The 23,601-nt window shown below is 39.5% G+C and overlaps 1 protein-coding gene across 1 annotated transcript in view; it reads left to right on the forward strand.

The window, feature by feature from the left end:
* The first annotated feature begins 5,181 nt into the window (after window positions 1-5,181).
* Window positions 5,182-23,601, forward strand: part of MET (MET proto-oncogene, receptor tyrosine kinase) — a 111,735-nt gene continuing 93,315 nt past the window's right edge. Inside the window, exons 1-2 of the mRNA XM_053896841.1 lie at window positions 5,182-5,364; window positions 14,918-14,995. Coding sequence (XP_053752816.1) covers window positions 14,932-14,995 — 64 coding nt within the window. The 5' untranslated portion in view covers window positions 5,182-5,364; window positions 14,918-14,931. The remainder of the gene's footprint in view (window positions 5,365-14,917; window positions 14,996-23,601) is intronic.

Below are 23,601 nucleotides of genomic sequence, written 5' to 3' on the forward strand. Positions count from 1 at the left end.
GGTTGTAAAAACAGAAACATTGGGGAAAGAGCATTACAATTCCTTTTCACACTTGGGAGGTTTCAGTCTTGTACCTACAGCCGACCACCTGGGCCACCTTGACTGCTGGGGACGCTTGCTCCACCCAGCCTGTGCAGTGCTTTACAGATGGAACACCATAGGTGGTGCCAGCACCTTTCTTCTCATGGCAATATCCAGTCCTCAAAGTGAAGCAAACAGAGGGGTACCTATGTCTTAAGTTGCAACTGACTTTGTGTACAAAGAGGAAGCTTTAAGTTCGGCTGTTCCATGTTAAATGACTACATCATTCACCAGAGGCCCTGAGACAATTTATAATAGTTGCAATGGGAAGTGCAAGAGCTCTGCAAAGAGACAGCCTTACTTAGGTCAGTGGTATGACCCTGGATAAGTTACCTGATCTCTCTGAGCCTCATTTCCCTGGATGTAAACTGAGAAGGATGATACCTCTCCTAGAGTTTTGTTAGGAGGACATAAGTAGAACTCAAACACATGATTGATACATGGTAGACATTTAATATGAGAGATAAATACATTATGCCTTTACTTGATTTTAGGAGAGAGGCAATAAGCTGGATGTGAAAATGAGCCAAATCTGTAACAAAACTGCAGCATCCTGTTGGAGATGGCAGATTTTTTTCATTTTTTCTGTGTCCAATTTCCTAAGCTTCTGAGTAAAACCATACTTGTAGCTTCAAGAGCCTAGCAGTTGTGTACTTGTCCTCAATATTGAATATGCTTAGTTGTATTTTTAGATAACTTAACATTGCCTGTTTTATTTTTAGAGAGCCCAGCCACAAACAAATGACCAATACAAACTCACATAAAAGCAGTTCATATTGAAAGTGCCCTGTTCTAACCCTTCGTATCTGGCATTTCCTTTTTTTTTTTTTTTTAAGAGAGAGAGGTGGGTACATGTGCATGCAAGCAAGGGAGGGGGGAGAGGGAGAGAGAGAATCTTAAACACCCCTAGCAAGAAGCCTGAGCTGGGACCCCACACAAGCCTACGCAGGATGGATCTCACAACTGTGAGATCATGACCTGAGCTGAAATCAAGAGTCTTATGCTTAACCAACTGAGCCACCCAAGCACTCCTGGCATTTCCTTTCTTTAAGGCAAGGTTTCCAACAGTGTGTTCCCTATTATCAATTTTACAGAAAATTGTTACTAAAGATGTTAAGAGGAAGAAAGCATGTTTTTGTTTTTGTTTTCTTCTGTTGTGGTTTTCCATATGAGTCCTTAGAATCTTCGATATTCTATTGTACATGAGGTATCTCTAAAAAGTAAGAGGAGTCCTACATCCCCAAATTGTATTTGCCCACAAAAATGAGTTGAGGAACTGTCACCTGAATTCTTCTTGTCCTTTTGTGGGGACATTTTCCATAGGCACAATAACAGGGGCAACGGGGCTGGGGAAGGAGGGAGAGCAGTGAGAGAGTGAGTGAATCCAAGAATAAATACTCTAAAACAGAAGTCACAAATCCTAATGCCTATAGGAGAAAGTGACCTCAAGATCAGAGGTAGGCTGGATGCATTACAAGACAAGATGGTAAGATGATGGCAAACTGCAAAACATATGTTCTGTCTACCACAATTTAAACTGTTAAAAAATATTCTGTGGGCCTGTGCATGTCTGTGGTTCCTACCCTCCACAGGTTGCCAGTGTGAAGCCTTGCTCTAAGAAGACTGCTTTCATTTTTATTTCAAATACAGTTATCATGTGAATGAACTTAAAGAGAACCTTTGAAGATCCACATTTTAATGTTTTGAAGGGAGAGCAGAAAGGATGTGGCATGTTTAGAGCAGGACATCACTGTTCCTCTCAGTCTTGTCCATGGCTACCATTAGGCCCATCTCGGAGTTAAGAGATGGGGTCCTGTTTATAGTTTAGCACTGTGTGTTATCCACGAATACGTGGGTAGGGATGGCTCAGGCCTTTCAAGAATTTATATTTCATCAGACACTATTCCATGTGCTTTACTTAATAGCTCTTCATTTCATCCTCACAGACCCTATCACTATCCTCATTTTACAGATAAGGCACAGTTTAAGCCACCAGCCTATAGTTACACAGGTATCAAGCAGCAGAACTGAGACTGAAATCCAAGCCTTTCTGACTCTAGGATCCACACTTTTTTTTTTTTTAAGTAGGCTCCACTCAAACTCACCACCCTGAGATCAAGAGTCACATGCTCTACTAACTAAGCCAACCAGGCACCCCCTAAAACCCACACTCTTAACTACTATTCCAAACTCAGTCTTGGAGATGTCTTGTTCCCCATTTGAGAATATATCAGTTTTGAATGCTTTGGACTCCAGGTGTTGGAAATCCTGGCTAACAATGTCTGGAACAAGCATTTTCCCAAAAAATAATCTGGAAGCAGGGGTCTACTGGTGTTAGTGCTATAGCTCAGCAATGTCAGAGCCAACTTCTCATGGTCACAAGATGACTACTTCTCGGCTGGGCATTATATATGAAATCAAGAAAGCAAGAAGTGGGAAGGGGTGGCAAGCTTATCAGATCTCTTTAATCGGGAAATTAAACTCTTTCCCAGAAGTCCCCAACAGACTTTAGCGTAATTTCATTACCAGAATGATATCATATGGCCATGTCTGGCTGCAAAGGAGTCTGGGAAAGCAAGTATTTCTCCTTTCTAGCCCCAGGAGTGGAGGCAGGCAAAGGAATATCTGGTTGGGAACAGGTGCTGGCTTAGCCAGCCAACAGTATTGGCCGCAGGAGTTTGGTTTGATTAGGAAAATACCAAAAGAACTCCATCATACGGTGTGTCACCCATGCCATGGACCCAAGGAAAGTTAAACAGCAACAAGTGAAGTTAGCCACAAAACCAAAATTGAACTTTAGAACTCTTATTGCCTTTTAAAAGTATCTGCTTCTGTCCATTTCCAAATATGTGAAATGACTTCTAACCCTTCTCCTGATCAAAACTCTCTGGGTAGTATGTAAAAACTAATTATTTTATTTTCACACACTCAGATACTTTTATGATGCTATTCCTAGTAAATGTTATTTTTATAAAATGTTATCTCCTTACTCATGGTTAATAAATCAAAATGACAATTTTTAATACAGTTTCAAAAGTGGATTGAAATTTGTCAGTAACTAGGAACTAGGAAACTTTGGTGCTGAAGATACATAATACATTACTTAGGTTTATAATCTATTTTCTATTTTGCATTGGCTTTTCTACTAGTTTAATTGTAATTTTTTTCTTTTGTGTTTTTATCATGGTACACAAACTCAGAAAACCTGTTCAGGCAACTATATAATGCAATGTAAATATCCAGTTAACATATTGCTATGGAAACCAGGAAACAGAAACGACACTCTAGTCATTTCTTTGGACAACTATGGCTAATTGTGTGTGTGTGTGTGTGTGTGTGTGTGTGTGTGTGTGTGTGTGTGAATCCATTAGTTTATTCCTCTTTTATTGAAAGTTGGTACTGAACCCCAAATGTATAATTGAACTGTCCATAAATGGGACCAGTGCCCTGTGACCTATAGGTTAGCCTTTAATAACCACATAACCAATATGGTTATATAACCAATAACCATAGTCATACTTAAATTACGTCATGTGGTATCAGGAAATCTTCAGTAAGCTTGCCAGGCTTCGGCCTTTTGGCATGCTGTGAAGAACACCTGACTGGGATTTGAGGGCTGGGTTCTAACCTCACCTCTTTTACTAACCAGTTATGTGACCCTCAGGAACTCAGGCGCTCAGGTTCCTCATCTGCAAAATGGTTCAATGCAGAGCTCTAGTATGACGTAATAGGAAAGTCCTTTTTCCATAAAAAAGGAATCGTGAGGTAATTACTTTTGAGGATTGAAACTGCTTCTGCAGTCCCTGATAAAGTGTCTGGCACATAGTAAGCTCTCAGGAAAATGACAACTATTCTTATTTTACTTTTCTGTTTTTCATTCTGTAGTAAACGATGCCTGAGCCTGCACAGTGAATGTTGTTTTGTGCCGTGACTCAGTAATTAACAGATGCCATTATATGACAAGCCCTTAGGCCAGTCAGAAAGGAGACCTACTAAGACCTAACAGGCAATGCTGTTCCTTAGATTCTGTTACCTTTGCGTGTTTATTCTCTTGAAGGTTAATGTCAATTTTGGTAGTCAGGCATATGAAGTATAAAAACTTACCCTAACACATTCCTAATACAATTCACCAGGCCTCACAAACCTTTTTTTTTTAATCATAAGATTTCAACGTTCAAGAATTAAACTTTTGTTCCGTTTTGCTTGTTCATTGCTGTTTGCCTAGTTATTTAATCAGCCTGTTTCCTGCTATGAAAAAAAAAAAAGTTAAAGAAGTTGAAGTTTCCTCAGGGCTAAACTCCTGTGTTGTTCTTCCTCCCAGAGATCCAAGTTATTATATAGTAGGGGATAAACGTTGCATAACGAAATCATTGGGACAATTCTCCATCCACTCCTACCTCCGCCGCTAACAATGAATTCCTTGTCTCTGTGGTGTCCAACTCTTTCTCTACCACGCTCAGCGCCCAGCGGCTGACGGAGCCGTGGGAGAGTCCGGCAACAGAGCGTCGCGCTTCTCCCGACGGCAGCGCGCGGGGTGGGGTGCGTGGAGTGTGCGCGGAGTGGGCGCGCCGGGCGTTCCGCGCGTCGGCTGACGCTCGCCGCGCGAGCACCAGGAGGGGGAGACTCGGACTCGCTTACCTCCCGCTGTGCTAACTTCAAACTGCCCGAGCTGGCGGAGTTGAGATCTCGCGGCCAGGGCGAGAAAACTTCTCCTCCACCTAGAAAGTTTCACCTTGGCGGGGGCGGGGGAGGGGTGGGAGGAAACGCGACCCCCGCGGGGCCAGGCGCGGCGCGCGGGCGGCAGGAAGGGCGGGGGCCGATTTCCCCCTCTGGGTGGTGCCAGTCCCCCCCCCTCAGCGGTCCCAGGACCGGCGGACCGGGCGGACGACCCCGCTCGAGGTAGACGGACACGTGCTGAGGCGGGCAGGCGGGCGAGCGCTTGGGTCGGGTCGCCTGCCTGTGCTTCCCGCCGGGACGCGCCCGGGGCCGCCGCGGGCCGCGCGCGCCACTGCCCGGCTGAGTCACCGGCTCGGTTGCGCGCGGGTGAGAAGGGGCGGAGGGAGTTCGGCTGGCTGGCAGACCCGGCGTTCGGCTCGGCCGCGCCGCAGGTGACCCGGACGCTCTCGCTGCCTGCAGCGCCCCGAGCGCTTTGTGACCAGATGCGGAACCCAGCGGAGGGCGCCAGCCAGATGCGGGGCGACAGCTGACCTGCAGCCGGGAGGCGCGGAGCATGCGGGTGGTCTCTGTGCGACTGACTTCTCCACGGTTCTTGGACGCCTCGAGGTAAAGCTACAGCCCACTCCAGACCCCGCACCCCACCCCTCGGCCCCAGCGTTCTGCTCTTTGTTCCCCTTAAGAGACCTGAGTGCTGTTCCACGGGGCAAGACCAGGGAGGTGAGCAAGAGTTTAGGGGTTTCAGAAACTGAAGAGACGTGGCGGGGTAGAGGTGTAAAGTAGAGTGGAGCTTTTCGTTTTAAGGGGTTGTTTCTGACGGCCACCTGTATGACTCGGGGGAGAGAGGGGCGCTGGAGTAAGGGGTGATGTATGACTGTTATGGCCGGGCAAGTTTCAAGGCGGTGATCTGACTCAGCCCTTAGAAAAGAGATTTGGTCACCATGTCCCAGAGTGATGCGGCAGGCAAGATTCGAGCCAAGTGCTTTTCTTGTTCCCAGCCCTGCTTTATCTATAACGCTTGAGGATCCTTTCAAGGGGCAGGTGTGTTTGTGAAAATCTGAATTCTTCATTTCTGGCAAACACATAGGGCTTGTGATCCATCATTTTCAATCATACCTTACTTATCTCTTTGCCGGGGCTATATGGAGGGCATCTATCTTATTCGGGGAAATAGATTATAACCGGAGGTCGGGCAGCCTAGCTAGTACTGGTACTGATCCAATAATTTAAGTTCCAATGAAAGTATTTTCACCGACTATGGATTGGTTTCCCATTTCATACCTTCTATGTTTTAAAAGGGCCATTTACTAATTTGGCAGTTGGAGAGAGTTCCAGTGGCTCACGCATGAATAGTTGCCCAGTGTATTTTACCTTATCACAGTTTTATGTTCAAAGGAGCTCTAGGGCTGAATGAAATATTGTCAGCCCTCTTAAGCAACATAATCAGGATACTATAATTGTCAGGTTAAGATGGGCGATGAACGTGAGAGGATTGTAAAAAACTCACATTGCAGAGAATATAGACTATATGGACCCTCTACTGAATTTTAAGAAGACTGTTCACATTTTGTAGAGTTGGGTGGTTTATTCTGCCATTTTCATCAGCCAGACACATGGACATTGCCATGCAAATGGATCCAGAAAAACATTATTTTCCTTTATAGCTGAACTATTATAGCTGACTAATGCATTTTTTCTGCATGAAGATGGTCTGAAAATGCTGTACATCATGTTTCTCTGTGCTACTGGGACATAAATTGTGTTTTTATGTAAACTGTTAAGTGGTGCTTCGATTACTTACATGTACGTAGCTTTCCTTTCGAGCTCTAAGCTTATTGGGATTTGTTTTCACATGTAAACTTCTGTAATAGAACAGAAGTAAGGTGCTGTGGCTCCACTCATACACTGCAAGACTGTGGCGTATTCAAAGTTCATTCTTTTTAAACTGCTGAATAATACCAGTAACATTTATATTACGCCTAAGACATTTTTGTAGTGTAGACACAAAAATGTGTCTTGAGTGCCTATAAAATACACTGGTGTTTTGGAAAATCTGTTCAAGTCTCAAACTTAATGGTGCATAAGTCTATAATTATTAACCTAAATATGTTTTGATTTTAACATGATGGACTGTATGGCATATAAAAGATGATCTGCTGAGTATTACTTTTTCAAAGATTGCTTTGTTCTTAATACATCACAGGAGGGGTTTACATTATATATACACTCCATGCCTTCAGAATTAATGGGTGAGGTTTATTTGAATGCTAAAGATATACAAGATTAACCATAGCCAGTCAGTATGAAAGCTGGTAATATTTTCATGACTTTTAAAATTACAATAAAAGGAAATTGACCCTTTTCTAAGCAGGAGACATATACTTATTTTATAAATTCCCATTTAAGTATATGTCCCACTATAATCTTGAAATTTTTAAAATTTGTTTTAATGTGGGTTAGACTAAGAAATACATTTCAAAAGTCAATTTTCTTAGCCGTTGGTTAAAAAAATAATAATTCAAAATAGCATTGGTCTAATTTTCCTTTTACAAATCTATATAGTAGCCTCAAATAAACTTGTTCTCAAATGTAATCATCTCAAAAGAAAGTGAATAACTCAAAAGAATTATTCCTTTCGGACACAACACCTTTCTCTAGGTGGCTGGCCACACACCCATGAGGAATACACAGCTCTGTACACTCTGAGAGCACCTCCCATCTTTCTGTCCCTTTCTCCTCACCCCTTCTCCTGGGTTTGGTCAGAGTTGCTTCCAAACCCTCTGTACCCCCATTTTTCCACTCTGATTTCATGGTTTCTTCTTTGCTGTCATTAAGCGCACCAGAGCCAGCAATGCTGTCTTTTCCCCATCATCCCTAATACTTCCTCAGGCTGCTGTGCTTGTTAATGGGATACCAAATTTCCTAATTGTGCTGCCTTAAGGGAAGAAAATTTGAAGAATCTCATGTACCAGGAAATTAACCTCCTTTTACCTCCCTGGTGTATGTTGAAACTGGTATCTTTGACATAGAGCCCTCAGGGCAGTTTCCTCAAGGGCTTTGCTCTATGCAAAATAAATAGTAACCTCTTAGTAATGGATGATAAATATACTGACTAATGTCAATTTAGGATCACTTTGATTCTCTTTTCTTAACAGGCACTGAATTGCTGCCAGGCTTACATTTGCCTCACCAAAAATAGCTAAGAACTATATGTTGAGCGTCGTATGTGTTTGATACTAAAGAAACATTTTTTGAAAGGGAAAAATGAAATCTCTGCCCTTGAAGAGTTTATAATCTAGATGTTCAGATAAATAACATATAAAATGGAACCAAGATCCATAATTATTAAGGGGACATAACATGAAAATGACATTAGAAATCATCCCATTTACTACTAAATAATAGACTTCTTTAAAAAAAAACAACAAAAGATTGGAATTTAAAGACTTCTTAGAATTTTCAAGCTATATCTGAGCATGTTCTCTTTTTGAGACTACAACAACCTTACAAAATAGGCGAGGCTGATATCAACATACTAACCTCTCCTTGCTATAGGCAAGGACACTGTGTTTGAGCCTAGCCTCCATGCTATCCTGACTGCACCACATAGCTTCTCCCCAGCCATCATTAAGGTTAACTATTTGAAGCATTTACCACTGAAGCATAGTTTAGGATTCTTAGGTTAGTGATAAGTGATGAATGTAACATTTCTAATTTCTGGAGTTTTTCTCACCTTCTATTTTTCAAATGCTCTTTTTTGCTCTTTCTCTTTTTGTAGTAAAGATACCAGAAAAAGCCTTCATTCATATGTGTGGGGCGTTCTGCTCCTGTTATCAGATAAAGAGCTGTGAGTAATTTTGTAATCTGTCCTACTATCAGAAAGCCCATTCTCAGATATCTCTTCAGCTGTGTTTAACAGTTTAGTATATTCCCCTTGGGATTTGTTTCAATAAAAACATCCAGTAAAATCTTACTACAGATCCTTTGCTTTTCGGAGGACAAAATGAAGAAAGTGTTTTTATAAGCTGTAAAATGTAATTGAGAGAAAAATCACACGTGTGGCATTTGTAGCAGGAGGTGTGAGAACAGTGGGGAAAAAAAACCCAGCTCACTGACTAATTGCATATCCAGGTATACATATTTCTTCTATGATTGTGTAAATTTGCACAAGTATATTTATGCAGGTTACTTATGTAGTTTTTAATTTCTGTAATAAATTATGTAGCTATAGGGAACCATAGAATTCATATTAAGGGCCTGTAGGGGCACCTCACTGGCTCAGTCGATAGAGCATGTGACTCTTGATTTGAGGGTTGTGAGTTCATACCCCACGTTGGGTATAGAAAGCCAGGTTCCTATACTCTAAGAATGTGATTGAGGACTTAGACATTCAGGATAATTTACTGAGCGCCTACCAGGCGTAATTCAAGACTCTGGCATAGCAGTAGAGAATAAAACAGACTAAGATCTCTAACAGTATAATACTCTGTTCTATATTGAGGAAGGCAAACAATAAATAAAATACATAAATAAAAATGTGGTGTTTGTGGTGTGGTGATAAGAGCTGCAAGGAAGTGGAGTGGGGACTGTCAAGCATAAGGGGATGGAGTGGTAATTGAAAAATTCAGTAGTAGAGTTAGAGAAGGCTTCACTTTGAAGATGACCTTTGAACTAGAACCTGAAGGAGATAAGAGAATGAGCCATGTGAAAATCTGGAGCATGGCTTCTGCTTTGCACTTCTTGGGAACGCTATTTTCATTTTGTTGTCTCTGGAATTGTGCAGTGCATAGCCCGCACAGCTATACTTGGAGTCCCTCATTTTTTATGGGAAGTACTTGGACAGGGCCTGCCATAGTTCATTGCAGTCTCAAAGGGGACGGTGAAGGAGTGGCCCACATCCCTTGGTTTATGGTGTATGGAAGAAGCAAACCCATGGTATTTTCCTGCATTCAGTTGGTCCCATGTCCATGTGCCATCCTTGATCAAGGTTCTTGCTCCATTCAGAAAATTTTCCTTCTTATTTTCTACACTGTAAGCCTGGCCCAAAAGGATTTGTTGAGAGTAATACCCACAGCCTTTGTCTCAGATCCCTTCCATAGTAAATATTTGGAGACAGCAAAGGAGACAGTTGCTCATGGTATACAGCCTCTGTTTGCTGAACACTTTTTTCTTGTCTCTCTCCTTTCTTTTCCTTTCCAATGTTAAACCACTGTGTTGGATTTTCTTCCTCTTTTCTTCCTGCCCCTTTAAGCCCTGTCTATATCCTGTATCAAGATTTGCAAACAGGAAAAAAAAAAAAAAAAAAAAAAGGGAGGGGACCTGTCTGGCTTAGTCAGTGGAGCATGCAACTCAATCTTGGGGTTGTGAGTTTAAACCCCATGTGGGACGTAGAGATTATTAAAATAAAAAAATTAAAAAATTAAAAAAAGATTTGCAAACAGGTAACCTAAATGAATGAAACTAACCATTTCACTGGGGATGACAACGTGCTTAGAAAAAGCCGCACCTAAAAGGAGGCAGCCAGCATTTGGCATCATCAGAGTTGCTGTGGATCCCAGTATGTGTCATGGGCCCATGTGGTGGTGTCTTTCAAATTTTCAAGAGAAACTAGAAACCTTGCAACTTTAAAGTGTTGACTCAGCATCTTTAAAACACTGTGCAGGATACAGAGACAAAAAGTCTGTGTGCCAGATTTGGCCTCTGGTGGTTCTGTTTACAATCCTTAGCCATGACTATACCTGCCAAGTGGTCCACTGTATCACCTTCAGGTGTTATATTCAGCAGCATGCATGGCCGAAGAGTCCCAGAGCCACTTGTGCCAAGTATTTTATCTTCTAGAGTTCTCAGATTTCTCCTCCCTCTGGAAAATTAGTTTAGCAATTTAAAAAAAAAAAAAAAAAGGATAAGGGCACCTGGGTGGCTCAGTCAGTTGAGCATCCGACTTCGGCTCAGGTCATGATCTTGCAATTTGTGAGTTCAGGCCCTGCGTCAGGCTCTGTGCTGACAGCTCAGAGCCTGGAGCCTGTTTCGGAATCTGTGTCTCTCTGTCTCTCTGCCATTCCCCTGCTCACACTCTGTCTCTCTCTCTTTCAAAAATAAACATTAAAAATTTTTTTAAATAAAAAAAGATATAATTTATCACCTATTGGCACATACTTATTTTTGTAAACTCATTAACCAGTATGCTTTCTATCAAGCTATGTATATTTGTAAACTAAAGGGCACTCTACTTTTTTCATTCTTAAAGTGAAACAATCTTTTTCTGAAACCTCAGTTCATCGTAACTGTATGTATAGATTCCATTTCCAAGTTCTCATTCAGGATAAACTCCCTCTTTGGAATACTGGTGCTTTTGCTTTGTTTTGTTTTTTTATATCTGCCTGAACTTCACTAGTTGTTATTTCTCTACCATTGAAATTCAAAATGTGTACTGCATTAGTTTCTAGTGCCCTTTAAAAGCCATCAGATCACTATTGCAATCTATTTTTCCAAAGGAATGAAAGCTCACAGGTTGTCCACTAACTTGTTTCCTTTAATCCTAAAATCTCAGTGAAATGCCCAGGCTAGTGGCCTTCAGGAAGGCCATTGTGTTAGAACGGAAGATTATGTACTGTATTTCTTCCTACTATTTTAAATGCAAATATAATAATATATCATGAAACAGTGCACATATTAATATCAGTGGCTTTTTCCTGTTTTGAAGTGATCCTATATTCCCTGATAGTTGGATCTAAAATCCCAGTCCAATTTTGAAGTTGCACATAAGAAAACAGAATTGACTTGGAGGAACTGGAAAGTACTGCAATTGTTTCATAAGACCATGGGTTGTTTGTGATTTTTAACATTTTATTGAAAATACCGAAAAGCATTCAGAGCTGGAGACCTTTGAAATATAGTTGACCCTTGAACAACACAGGGGTTAGGGGCACTGACCCCCTGCACAGTCAAAAATCTGTGTATCTTTTGACTCCCCCAGAACTTAACTACTAATAGCCTACTGTTGACTGGAAGCCTTACCAATAACAGTTGGTTAACACATTATGTTACATGTACTATATACTGTATTCTTAAAATAAAGTGAAAAAATGTTATTAAGAAAATGTTATTAAGAAAATGGTAAGGAAGAGGAAATACATTTACAGTACTGTGTTGTATAAGTGGACCCATGCATTCCCAACTCATGTTATTGGAGGGTCAACTGTAATGTAGTTTTCACAAGGCAGAGAGAGAGGTAGAGTAAATTTGTTTAACAGAAGGCAGGTTGTCTCCTTTGAAGTCTAATCATGTGAGAAAGGAAAATCCAGCCAAGTTTGGGGTCCACAAGACAATTCAAACTATCTTTAAAAATAAGTTTTGCCTTTTCTTGAGACCACTGTGTGTTTAGACCAACATTTTAGCTCTTAAAATTTAAACCTAGGAGTCTTTTAAAGGAAATTTAATCCATGTGTTTTTGATTCACTAAATCCTAAATCATTACCCATAAACTGTATGTCTCTCTAAGCTCTTTGATGTCTAAGAAATCTTTGAAGCCATGTAAGGCCTTTTTTGTTCCAGAAGAATAGGAAGTTGGTTTTTGCTAAGGGTCAGTAAACAGCATCTTCAAATATCTGAATTAGGTCTAAAATCTCATAACCGTAACAGAATGAATATTTGAACGAGTGCTAATACAGTTTTCTGATGCAATGTGAAAAATGTAAGTACTTTTAAAGACCCAGTAGTATTCAGTTGTAATCCTTACTAACCCCAAGGAAAATATTTTGCCAGCACTCCTCTTTCTATTGTAAAAAAAAAAGGTAAGGTCCAAATATTTATTATTTTATCCTAACACACAGTAGGTACTCAGTAACACTTTTGTTGAATGTTAACTGAATGACGTTTTCTTCTGCTTAGAACCTTACAGCTAATGTCAATCTTTCTATTCAGTATCAGTATCCATCTGTCATGTCTCAGAATAAATCTATTCTGAGTCAGTGACCTGGTTCGACAAATTTTTAAAATAAGCCATCAAACTAAATATATGACATTTATTGAAATTCATTCTGTACCATGAAGCAACTGCCTTGCAAAGAGTGCTGAAAATAGGAAGGCATTTCTAGGCTAATTAGATTAAATATTCAGTTGTTACCATATGCTTTCTGAAAATTGATTTTTTTCCCCCTTTTACTGTTCCTGCCATTCTTCCTCCCACCTTGACATGCTTACTGACTGAAAACTATGCATAGAAAAGGGCAGGTCATTTGTATCTATAAGCAAGTTCAAACAGGTTTAGAAAATGTAATGCTATAATCCTAAGTTGCCATAATGTAGAAGGGAGAGTTTTTCAACAATAATGAGGGTGTTAGGTTTTGCTCCAGATTATATAGACACATATTTAAACTCTATTGTGTGGAGAAAAACACCTCTTACTGTACTTAGACTTCCTGTTTTTGAGTGTATATTTTCTAGTAACTAGACTTCCCATATGGACTCAGCACAAATATGTAGCTTTACGTGAAGTTGAAATGCACATGATTAGAGTACTGATGGCTGTGGAGACAGCAAGTCCTTCTCTCTAAAAGAAAGAAAGTAGTATTTAGAAGAAGGCAGAGTACTGAAACATGGGCACTGAGATCTTTCTTGATACCATGTTGTGAATTTCTAACTACTCCTCACATTTTGTCCTCAGAAAACATTGGGGTGACAGAATTTGGTGATTTCTTGTATCTTGGTGGAGAGAAAAAGGAAAATTGTGCTATTATGGTCTTTACATAGAGGTTCTTTTAGGTGAACCTGAAGGTTTACTGAATGCATATTCATTCCATCATTAAACTTGTTTTGAAACTTAATTATGGATAGTACTATATAAGGAGTAATTTATTTATATGGCTTATATGGTCATATATATAGAAAGAGACATGCTTAATTTCTATTTCAATGGTTGATCAAACCATTAGTAATAATCGTATATCAATATGTGCACGTTCATTTTTAGATGCTCTTTAAAACTCTACAAGTTCTCATAATTTGATAAGCCTTTATATTTGTATACTTGGAAAACTGTAGTTCAAGTTAAGAAGGTTTTTGTGATAACTCTCATGCAACAGATAGAGAAAAGAAATAATGAAGGAGAAGACCTGGAAGTTTATTGTTTTTGTTTTGTTTTGTTTTGTTTTGTTTTTTGAGAGAGATAGAGACAGCACCAGTGGGGGAGGAGCAGAGAGAGAGGGAAAGAATCCCAAGCAGGCTCAGCACTGTCAGCATGGAGCCCAATGCAGGGCTCCAACTCATGAACCCATGAGATCATGACCTGAGCTGAAACCAAGGGTCAGATGTTTAACCCACTGAGCCACCCAGGTGCCCCAAAACCTGGAAGTTTTAATGGGTGTTGGATCAGTGAGGTTACAAGAGGGGAGAGATGGGTGGATACACTGCTGGGTCACGGGCTTGGGTGCAGTGCTGGTTGTGAGGAGAGTGTCGCATTAGGAATCAGGCTGCTGCCTTCTGAATAGGAAAAAGGCTGGGCACAACTGAGTGGGGAATCCAGGAATACTCACAGTAAAATGGTAGGACATGTGATAGGTAAGCAAAGTCTGAACTTCCTCTGTCACATGTGGTTTGATTCTAGGAGAAGTGAGGCTATCATTTGCCCAGTCCTAGATCAGAACTCTTAGTCTGTTCTACCCTCAGATACCAATAAGAATAGCAAGGATACGTAGCAGGAAGTAGAAGGAACTTTTATTCTGAGTGTTGGAGACATGCTCTAAGCATTCTATTAGCTACTTGCAGACACTACAAATGAAATTCTGTATTCTCAGAAGAATTCATAGTTTTAAAACCAAACTTACAAGTATTTTACATGATGTTCATGACCAGAATTTTCTAGCATATCAGCTCATTATAATGCATCAGTTACTCTTGGGGTCAAAGCTTATGGCCTTCGAAATTATATCCATAACTATTCTCCCTTGGAATACCATCTGCTGTGGATATATATTAGCTTTACTTTCAGATATTATCTTGAGGCCATTTCTTTGGGCTTTGATTACACAGAGTTCATGCTGGAGTGTATGTAATAATTACATTTGTTATGTTCTAAACACGAACTCAGACAGTGGTCTAAAGATTTGAGGAAAGCTCCTACCAAGGTCTGCCTTCACTTTTTGTCTTTTTCCTCCTCTGAGAGACTGAAGTGAGTAGATGTCACCTTACTCTGGTCTCATATTCAGACAGAACCCCTTCAGCTGCTGCTACACTGTCCAAGGTGAGTTCACGGACTGACCATTGTCTAGTTAAGATAGAGACACCAGACAAATAGAATCGTTTAGGGCCTACATGAATCTTTGGGCTTAAAATATTATTACCCTAGCTGTTTTTTTTTTTTTTAAGTGCTATTGAATTATATAAAGAAGCACCCAAAGTAAAGCTTGTTGACAGAAAAAGTGTCTTCCTAAAAGAAATAAATACACATTTTGGACTTTTCAGAAATTCACTTTCTGTCATGTCAAAATTAAGATACTTCTAAACTGTATTTCAGTTTTACTAACACATACTTGGATTGTTCATTGAAATCTATATGTCAGAATTCAATTGTTTTAAACACTCTTCTGCTCTTCAAAAAGCTTACAAAAAAGATTGTTCTTTAAATCACCAGAAGAGTGCAGATAAAACCCCAGTTTCACTAACGACAATGAAATGTGACAGCCCTTGAGTCTATGTCATAAGTTGATTAATTACTTTCCAAATGTTATTAAAGATTCTGAATGAGTAACTAGAGTGGTATTTAAGATCAAGCCTCCCTCACAATTCCTAAATGGGTTTTAATTTTCACAGTTAGATGATCATTATATCTGATTCATTTCTTTAACATCTTCAGATTGTTGGTTTTATTGAAAAGAGAGCAGAGTATCTGTTTCAGTGTGTTTTCTTTTCTCTGAAATTATTCCTTGTAGATTTTAATAAAACTGGTTTTGAAATAAAAATAATCAAATGCTAGCATTGCCCTTTAATAAAGGCCCATATATCTGATGAGTTATATAAACATTACAAGAATTCACTACCAACGTCATGATTATGGAACCATTTAATTCCCAAATCTATCTTGCTGACTGCTTGGACACTCAACTGAAATCAGCATTGTGCATTAGGATTAGTATCACCTCAAGAGAACTTTTGTTTTGGTCATTGCCCATTTTCCCCCATTCCCACAATGATTCCAAACTTTCTTTCTTTTGCTTCCTTTACTCTCAGTGTAATATCTCCCTTTATGGTTTAGAGAGTAAACAGAAGCCCAGATAGTTTCCATATACCCGTTATTACCTCCCTGCTTCTGTCTCAAATGATAAAATGGTCTTTTCACCCTGTGGTCTTGATTCTATTCTTCTCCCACGTCTTTGAGCACCTTGCTTCATCTGTCCCACCCTCCCTGCCCACCCCTACCATCTTTTAAAATCTCCTTCACTGTTTTCATTCAGCTCTTACTCAACTTGCTGCTGCTTCTAGAAAAAAAAAAAAAAATCCAGACATTCTGATAGGATTTTTACTATACATTTACCTTAAGTATTTATCTTAAGTATTCACTTCTATTTCTGCCTTATCCTTTAAATAAAAAATTCTTGAAAATAATTTCTAACTCATTGTCTCTATTCTCATTCATTAATTCATTCCACTCAAGCAGTCTGTTCCCATCTACCAAGAAGATGTCTTCACTCTAATAACCAGCAACTTCCTCATAGTGAAATCTGATGGACACTTGTTTTTATCCCAGTTGATCCCCCTGTGAGATTTGACACCATACATATTGCTCCTCCTTTTTGAAATTTCTAGCTTCTGAAATACCACTCAAACTTTTCTTTTTAGAGTTTAGATTTCAACTTTATATCTAAAGCTTGAATTCCTTCTTTCTGCATACTGAACATGCCCATACGTGATCTTACTTACCTCCATTACTTCAAATACACTGATGGACCAGTGATTCACAATTGTCATGTCTGACTCTCTCTGCTCTAGACCACCATGCCCATTTATTAGCTACCTTATAGACACTTGCACTTGAATGACCAACAGATACCTCAGAGTTATTAACTGAACTATTTTTTTGCCCCATAACTTTTCTCTGCCTATTTATCTTACCTTTGCTTTTGACACCAAGATAGATATTTTTTAGTCATCCCTGACTTCTGATTCTTCCCCTATGATCAAAACCCATGTTAGATCATTGTCACATAAATTTTATCTCTTTAATATCTTTCTAATCTAGTCTTCTTTTTTTTCTGTTATATCCATACTGCCAGAGTCTTTGTACAGGGTCATTCTTTACTAATTCATTTCATTATCCATTCTTCAACAAATCCTTGCCAAGTGCTGTGTACTGCTAGGGGCTAAAAATGGAGTTTTTAGTCTAGTGGGAGTTACAAACAAGTAAATTACAACTCAACATAATAAAGTGTAACTAAGGATAAGGCAGGTTTGATATGTGAGCACATGGAACAGTTTCTACTCTTTCTAGAGGGTGAGAGAGGCAACAGAGAAGGCTTCCTGAAAGAAGTGTCACCTACAATGAGACTTGAAGAGAGAGTTAGTTAATCAGGTGAAGGTGAGGACAAAAGTGTTCCATAGAGAGGGATCCATATGTGCTGAGACCCAGAGTGGGAGAGCTCATGGCCTACTTCAGCAACTTGCAGAAGGGGAAAATAGCTAGAGCCTAGATTTCTAGGGGGACGATGGCAAAAGGCAAGGCTGGAGAGTTAAGCAGAAGCCAAATCATGAATGGTTTTTAACATGTGCTAAGGAGTTGAACTGCTTTCTTTTTTAAGTTATTTATTTTGAGAGAGTATACACACACACACACACACACACACACACACACACGGGTAAGAGGGACAGAGGGAGAGGGGGAGGGAGAGAGAGAATCCCAAGCAGGCTCCACACTGTTAGCACAGAGCCCTACATGGGGCTCAAACTCACAAACTGTAAGATCATGATCTAAGCCGAGAGCAAGAGTTTGACGCTTAACCAACTGAGCCACCCAGCGCCCCAGGAGTCGAACCGTTTTTTTTTTTTAAATTGTTTATTTTTCTTAATGTTTATTTTTCAGAGGGGTGGGGGAGGAGTAGAGAGAGAGAGGGAGACACAGAATCCAAAGAGGGCTTTAGGCTCTGAGCTGTCAGCACAGAGCCCGACATAGGGCTCGAACCCACAGACTGTGAGATCATGACCTGAGCCAAAGTCGGATGCTAAACCAGCTGAGCCACCCAGCCGCCACAAGTTGAACTGTTTTTAAACAGCAAAGTGACATAATCAGATTGTCGTTTTAGAAAGATATCTCTGGTACATTGGGTAATGGATGATCAGGGGCAAGAATAGAACAGGAATACCAGGTAGGAAGCTGTTGTAATCCAGGCAAGAAGTGATACCACCTTAAACTGTGAGTGGAAGCAGATGAACATGTTTAAAACACCTATGGGAGTCAAGGGTGATGTCCTGGAAAAGTGGGAATGTTAGGCATTGAGATAGGATTTGAAGTGGTAAAATAAGTTTTCATGGGAAGAACATCTGACTGTTTCTTCTTAGTCTACTTTTCTCATTCACCTTCTTCTCCTCAGCCTCCTGGTTTGGTGTGCCTCAGCACACAGGCTTCCTCTGCATTCTCTACACTCCTTTCCTTGGTGGTCTCATTCAGTCTCATGGCTTTTCATACCACCATCGTTACAAAGACAATTTCCCAATTTAAATCTCTAGTACAGACCTTTCTTCCCTAAAAAGTATCTCAAACATGAACAGAACTAAACTGCCTGATTGTCATACATTTCTGCCAGGCTTGGTCCACCCACCAGCTTCTTTCTCCATGTCAGTAAGTGGCAAAATCATTGTCCCTGTTACAAAAACCAAAATATTTGGAGTATTCATGATTCCTTTTTTCTTGCACACTTTATCTCCAACTCCTTTACCAAATCTTCATAGCTCTGTCTTCAAAATATAACCAGAATTCAGCTACCTCTCATCACTCACTCCTTCCTCTCTTGCCCAAGCTACTGCCATCACTCACCCGGACTACTACAACAGTCTCCCAACTGATTTCATTTCTCCATTTTTGCCCTATCCCATCCCCCTGCCACCACCAGTCTTCTTACACACACACACAGTCAAGGTGATTCCATTCAAATATATTTACTGCCTTGCTCAACACCCACATTCACTCCAGTAAAAGACCCAGTCTCACAGTGGCCTACAAGGCCCTGTATGGTCTGATTCTTTGTCCACTCTGATCTCATCTCCCCATCACCAGAGTCCAGTGTTATTAACAAATAAGACACATCAGGCATGCTTTCAGTTTGGTCCCTCTTGCCTCTGCAAGAAAAAAAGAAATCTCTTCACATCTCAGATTGGCTAATTCCTGTCCTTCAACTCTTTCCTTAAAAGCTACCTCCTCAATTTTTCAAAGCCACAAACCTTTCCCACCACCTTCCTTCTCTCTCTCTCTCTCTCTCTGTCTGTCTTTCCAGAAGCGCTCAACACTCCTCACGTTGTAACACACTACATGTATAATTTGTTTTCTGTATCTAACTGCTAGAAAGTAAGTTTCATAAAAGCAGAATTGTTTATTTTGTTTACTGATGTACCCCCACCCCACCCTAAGTACCTCACACATATTAAGGCCTTAATTAATATTTGTCAGATTTAAATAGCTTAAATCTGTCTTAAATAGCTGTTGGACATAACAAAACTCATGCTTGAGAGATGGATTTATGGACTCTCTGGAGATAAAGAGATGAAGATATAGATCAGGGAATCTTCACTGTTGTCAGTCTTTATCTTCAATTGCCTGGACAGATGCAGTGACCTTCTGTTGTGTCTTCTGGCATCTAGCTTTTTTCCACTCCAATCCACCTCACCACATTGTCACCAAAATTGTCTAATACGTGTAATTACAAGTACTATGCTCATTTCCATCTCCTGCTTAAAACCTTCCAGTGACTCTTTACTACAGATAAACTACAGATCCCTCAACAGGATGTATAAGGCTTTCTATGATGTGGCCCTGGACTAATCTTTCAGTTTCGTCCATACCCAGCCCAGCCCACATAGTCTCTGTGCCAACTCCTGAACAGCCCTGCACATTCTCCTCTAGGTGCCTGTGTGTGTGTGTCCTGCCTGTCCCCTGCCTCCACTGTGCCTAAGCAACTCCTAACCTGCAAGGCCCAGCTCAAGTATTATCTCCATGCTAACATACTCCTTGGCTCTGCCTCTCGGCTACAATTAGCTGTTTGTCCCTCTGTGTTCCTTCAGCAATGTGCACCTGTCTTCATAGCACTTTATAGCACGGTGGGGTGGGAGGCTGGAACTGCCAGTCAGTGAGCAACACTGATATGGTTGAAATGTTTTTGGTTTTTTGTTTTTTTTGTTTTTTTTGTCTTGTCCTCTCCTTTCTCTTTCTGTTTCTTTCTCCCTCAAACACACACACACAACTCCCCCTTACACACAAACACAAATGCCCTGGATTATTTTTCCTTGAATTGATCAGTTATATAAACACAATCCTGAGCACAGTTGTTTTTAAGTTGTCCTAATGTCCTCGCCTTTTGGTTTATTGATTTTTCAAGGACCCAAAGTATTTACTGAGTTTTAGAAATTGAATTTTGTACCTATGTACTTATTTTCTGTACTGTTCTGTTTTTTACAAGGATAGCTTTTGCTTGACATTCTCTATCCCTTTAAAAGTATTTTAAGATTTTTATAGAAAGTTTATTTGGCTCTTTTATTCTCTGATTATATATTGAACTCAATGTAGTGATATTTATATGCTTTTAATTTTTCTCCCAACACTGTTAATTGCATTATGTTCAGCCAAGGAATCCACATCTATATAAAATGTGATAGGTTTGGCTATTCCTTCCATTCATAGTATTTTTATGATTTCTAAAAGTTTTTTCTACTTTTCCTGAAAAAGACTATGTTATATACTGACAAAATTTATCTTGAAAAAGGTCCCTAGTTCATTCCCCTGGGAGAGAATCTACTTGCTAACTTTGATTTCCAAGAAAAGTACTCAGGTATGAGCAAAATAAAATTCAGACCTACCCGAAGAACTTAGTGAAATTAGTGTTACAGAGTAATGCCCACATCACATGGATTTGACTGTATATTTCCAGTTTAGGCACCCTCATGCCTCTCCCATTGTCTCCCTTTCCCTGGGTGCTGGTTCCTTTTTACATGACAGCCACCAGGACACAAATGGGATCCACTCACCACCACCATTTCTCACAACCATTTGATTTCTGCTTTAGGTAACACCACAGGAGGTTTCATCAGTTATATAGACCCAATTTTGAGCACAACTCCCCACACTTGGAATTCACCATGCCTTATGCTGGGGACATTTTCAAACACTGAGGAAGGGAAATATGTCTGATTCATTAATGAGTAATGTACCAGCTTCCTTTCTAACTGGTCTCCCTTTAGTGCTTCACATTCTGACTATTCAGTCAGGTTTATCGTATTCCAACCCTGTGCTTGAATACAACTGGAAAAAGTTGCTAAGCTTATTTTATTTTAACTTACATGCTTAGGAAGATGTTTCTCAAGTGAGATTTGTACTTTCTCATTATTCACTGTCCCCGGATTAATTGAAGAAAACCTGGTAGCACTTCTGCACAATCTAAACTATAAAATTACACCTATCCATTAGGCCAAAAATTATTTTTAAGTACTTTTATAGGATTTCAACCTTCTTAGCACTTTCTTAGCAGTGAAAGTTCAGTGTTCACATTTTCAAGGGTAATGAAACGTTCTTGTCTGACCTACAACTTATTAATGCGACAAAAGCCTTTCCAATCATTCAGAACTCTGACAATTCAATGTATTTTCTCAATAGGACTTTTTATAGTATGTACAATGTTAAAACAAATGTCCATTTATTCTTCTTTCCCAGAACTTGAATACTTTCAGCAATTCTTAAAAGGACAAAGATGTTTACTAACAGATTATGAATATATGAAGGATAATCTTGAGAATATAATGAAATTCTATTCTTTTATCTGTATTCTTACCAGATCAGATTTGGACAATGGTCTCAGTCATATGTTACAACTAGAAAATGCACAGTTGGCTTTTTCTAATGCTATAATTCTATGATTTTCAACTTTAAAAATGTTTTTTGGAAGAAGAAAGGATGCAGTATTGGATAAGGATCTGAATAAAAGCACTATTTAGGTCTTTTTCAAAGAAATAACATTTGTGTAGTAATCAAGCCTCAATGTTTAGAGGAGCCCCTAAAACATTAATTAATTATAACATGTGAAAATTATTATTGCACCAAGTTTAGTCTAACTTGTTTTCTCCTATAGCCACCTATATGTGATTTTTAGTAAGCTTTTTTGTTATAAATTAAGTATACAAATCAATCTAAAGATACTTCCTTTGTTTTAGAAATTTTGTGTCAATGACAGATTGCCTTATATAGTATAACTTTTCTCCACAAGCACACAAATCTTTTCCTTGATTTTTAATTAAAAAAAAAATTTTTACTCCCTTTCACATAATTATATCTTCACATGATACTTAAAATCACCCGTTAGGAGCAGTTTACTGTGTAAAGTTTACTGTACAAATAAAGTTTATTGTGTACAGATAATCACTTTGAAAACAGCATGTTTTAGACACATAGCAACAAAACAACAGAAACAAAATAATCATATGCAGTTATGCAACATATATGTGCTATAAAAACCTTAAAAATACTGTTCTACTCCAATAGATAAATATGTTTGGCCAAAATCTTTTCAATCTGAATTCTGTTAGTAAAAAGGGTAGTTGTTCCCTGATTTTTCTCCATTTGCTTACAGCTAGGATTGTCACATAAAATATATTCATGGAGGGGTGCCTGGGTGGCTCAGTCAGTTGAGTGTCTGACTTCTGCTCAGGTCATGATCTCATGGTTCTTGAGTTCAAGCCCTGCATTGGGGTCTGTGCTGACAGCTCAGACAGAGCCTGAAGCCTGCTTCAGATTCTGTCTCTCTCTCTCTCTCTCTCTCTCTCTCTCAAAAATAAACATTAAAAAAATTTTTTAAATATATTCATGGGACTTATTTATACTAAAAAGTATTCATTATTATCTGAAATTCAAATTTAACTGGGAATCCTGTATCTTTATTTGCTAAAACTTCAGTGAGGGTGTGGGTTTACTCTTCTTTAAAGTGGTAAAGTAATTTTTCCTTTTTTGTTGTTCTTCCTTAGAGTGGAAGACTTTTACCATGGTCTTTGTCTTGGAGGGCAACTTAAGAGCGACTTCAGGAACTTGACAGGTTTAGAGAAAAACCACAAATGGCCAAAGTGTGGGAAAATAAGAAATAACAGTATTTAAACTGAGAGGATTAAGGTGATGAAATAGTCACCAAGCATTTGAAGTGGGCTCACCCACTAGACTGTGCCAAGTTCCTCATTTTTGATGAAGTCAGGCAAAAACTGGCTAAAACACAACTTAGGATAAGCATGATAGCCACATTTATTGAATGCCAATGTATGCTGCATGAATGAATGCCAGTGTCTCATGATTTATCTTTAACCTTCATGGCCAACCCACAAGATGTGTATCATTATCCCGATGCTTTAGATAGAAACTGACACTTACAGTCGTAAGGTATGTAAGTGGTAAAGCCCAGATTCACATCACATCAAATTCTGACACCAAAGCCCATACTCTCTCCACTACACTTTACCTCTTTTCTAGTAGGTTTTATGAACTGTTGGGAAGACTGTTGTCAAACAAAAGAGTTTGTAAATATCAGACATAGGATTGACCCCTGAGTATTCAGGTCATTTAAATGTGGTCGGTCATATTATAGAGAAATTGGGTAGGCTGAAAAATCCTCA

Source organism: Panthera pardus, unplaced genomic scaffold, assembly GCF_024362965.1.
Source record: "Panthera pardus isolate Hobbes unplaced genomic scaffold, ASM2436296v1 HiC_scaffold_8, whole genome shotgun sequence".
Taxonomy (NCBI): Eukaryota; Metazoa; Chordata; class Mammalia; order Carnivora; family Felidae; genus Panthera; species Panthera pardus.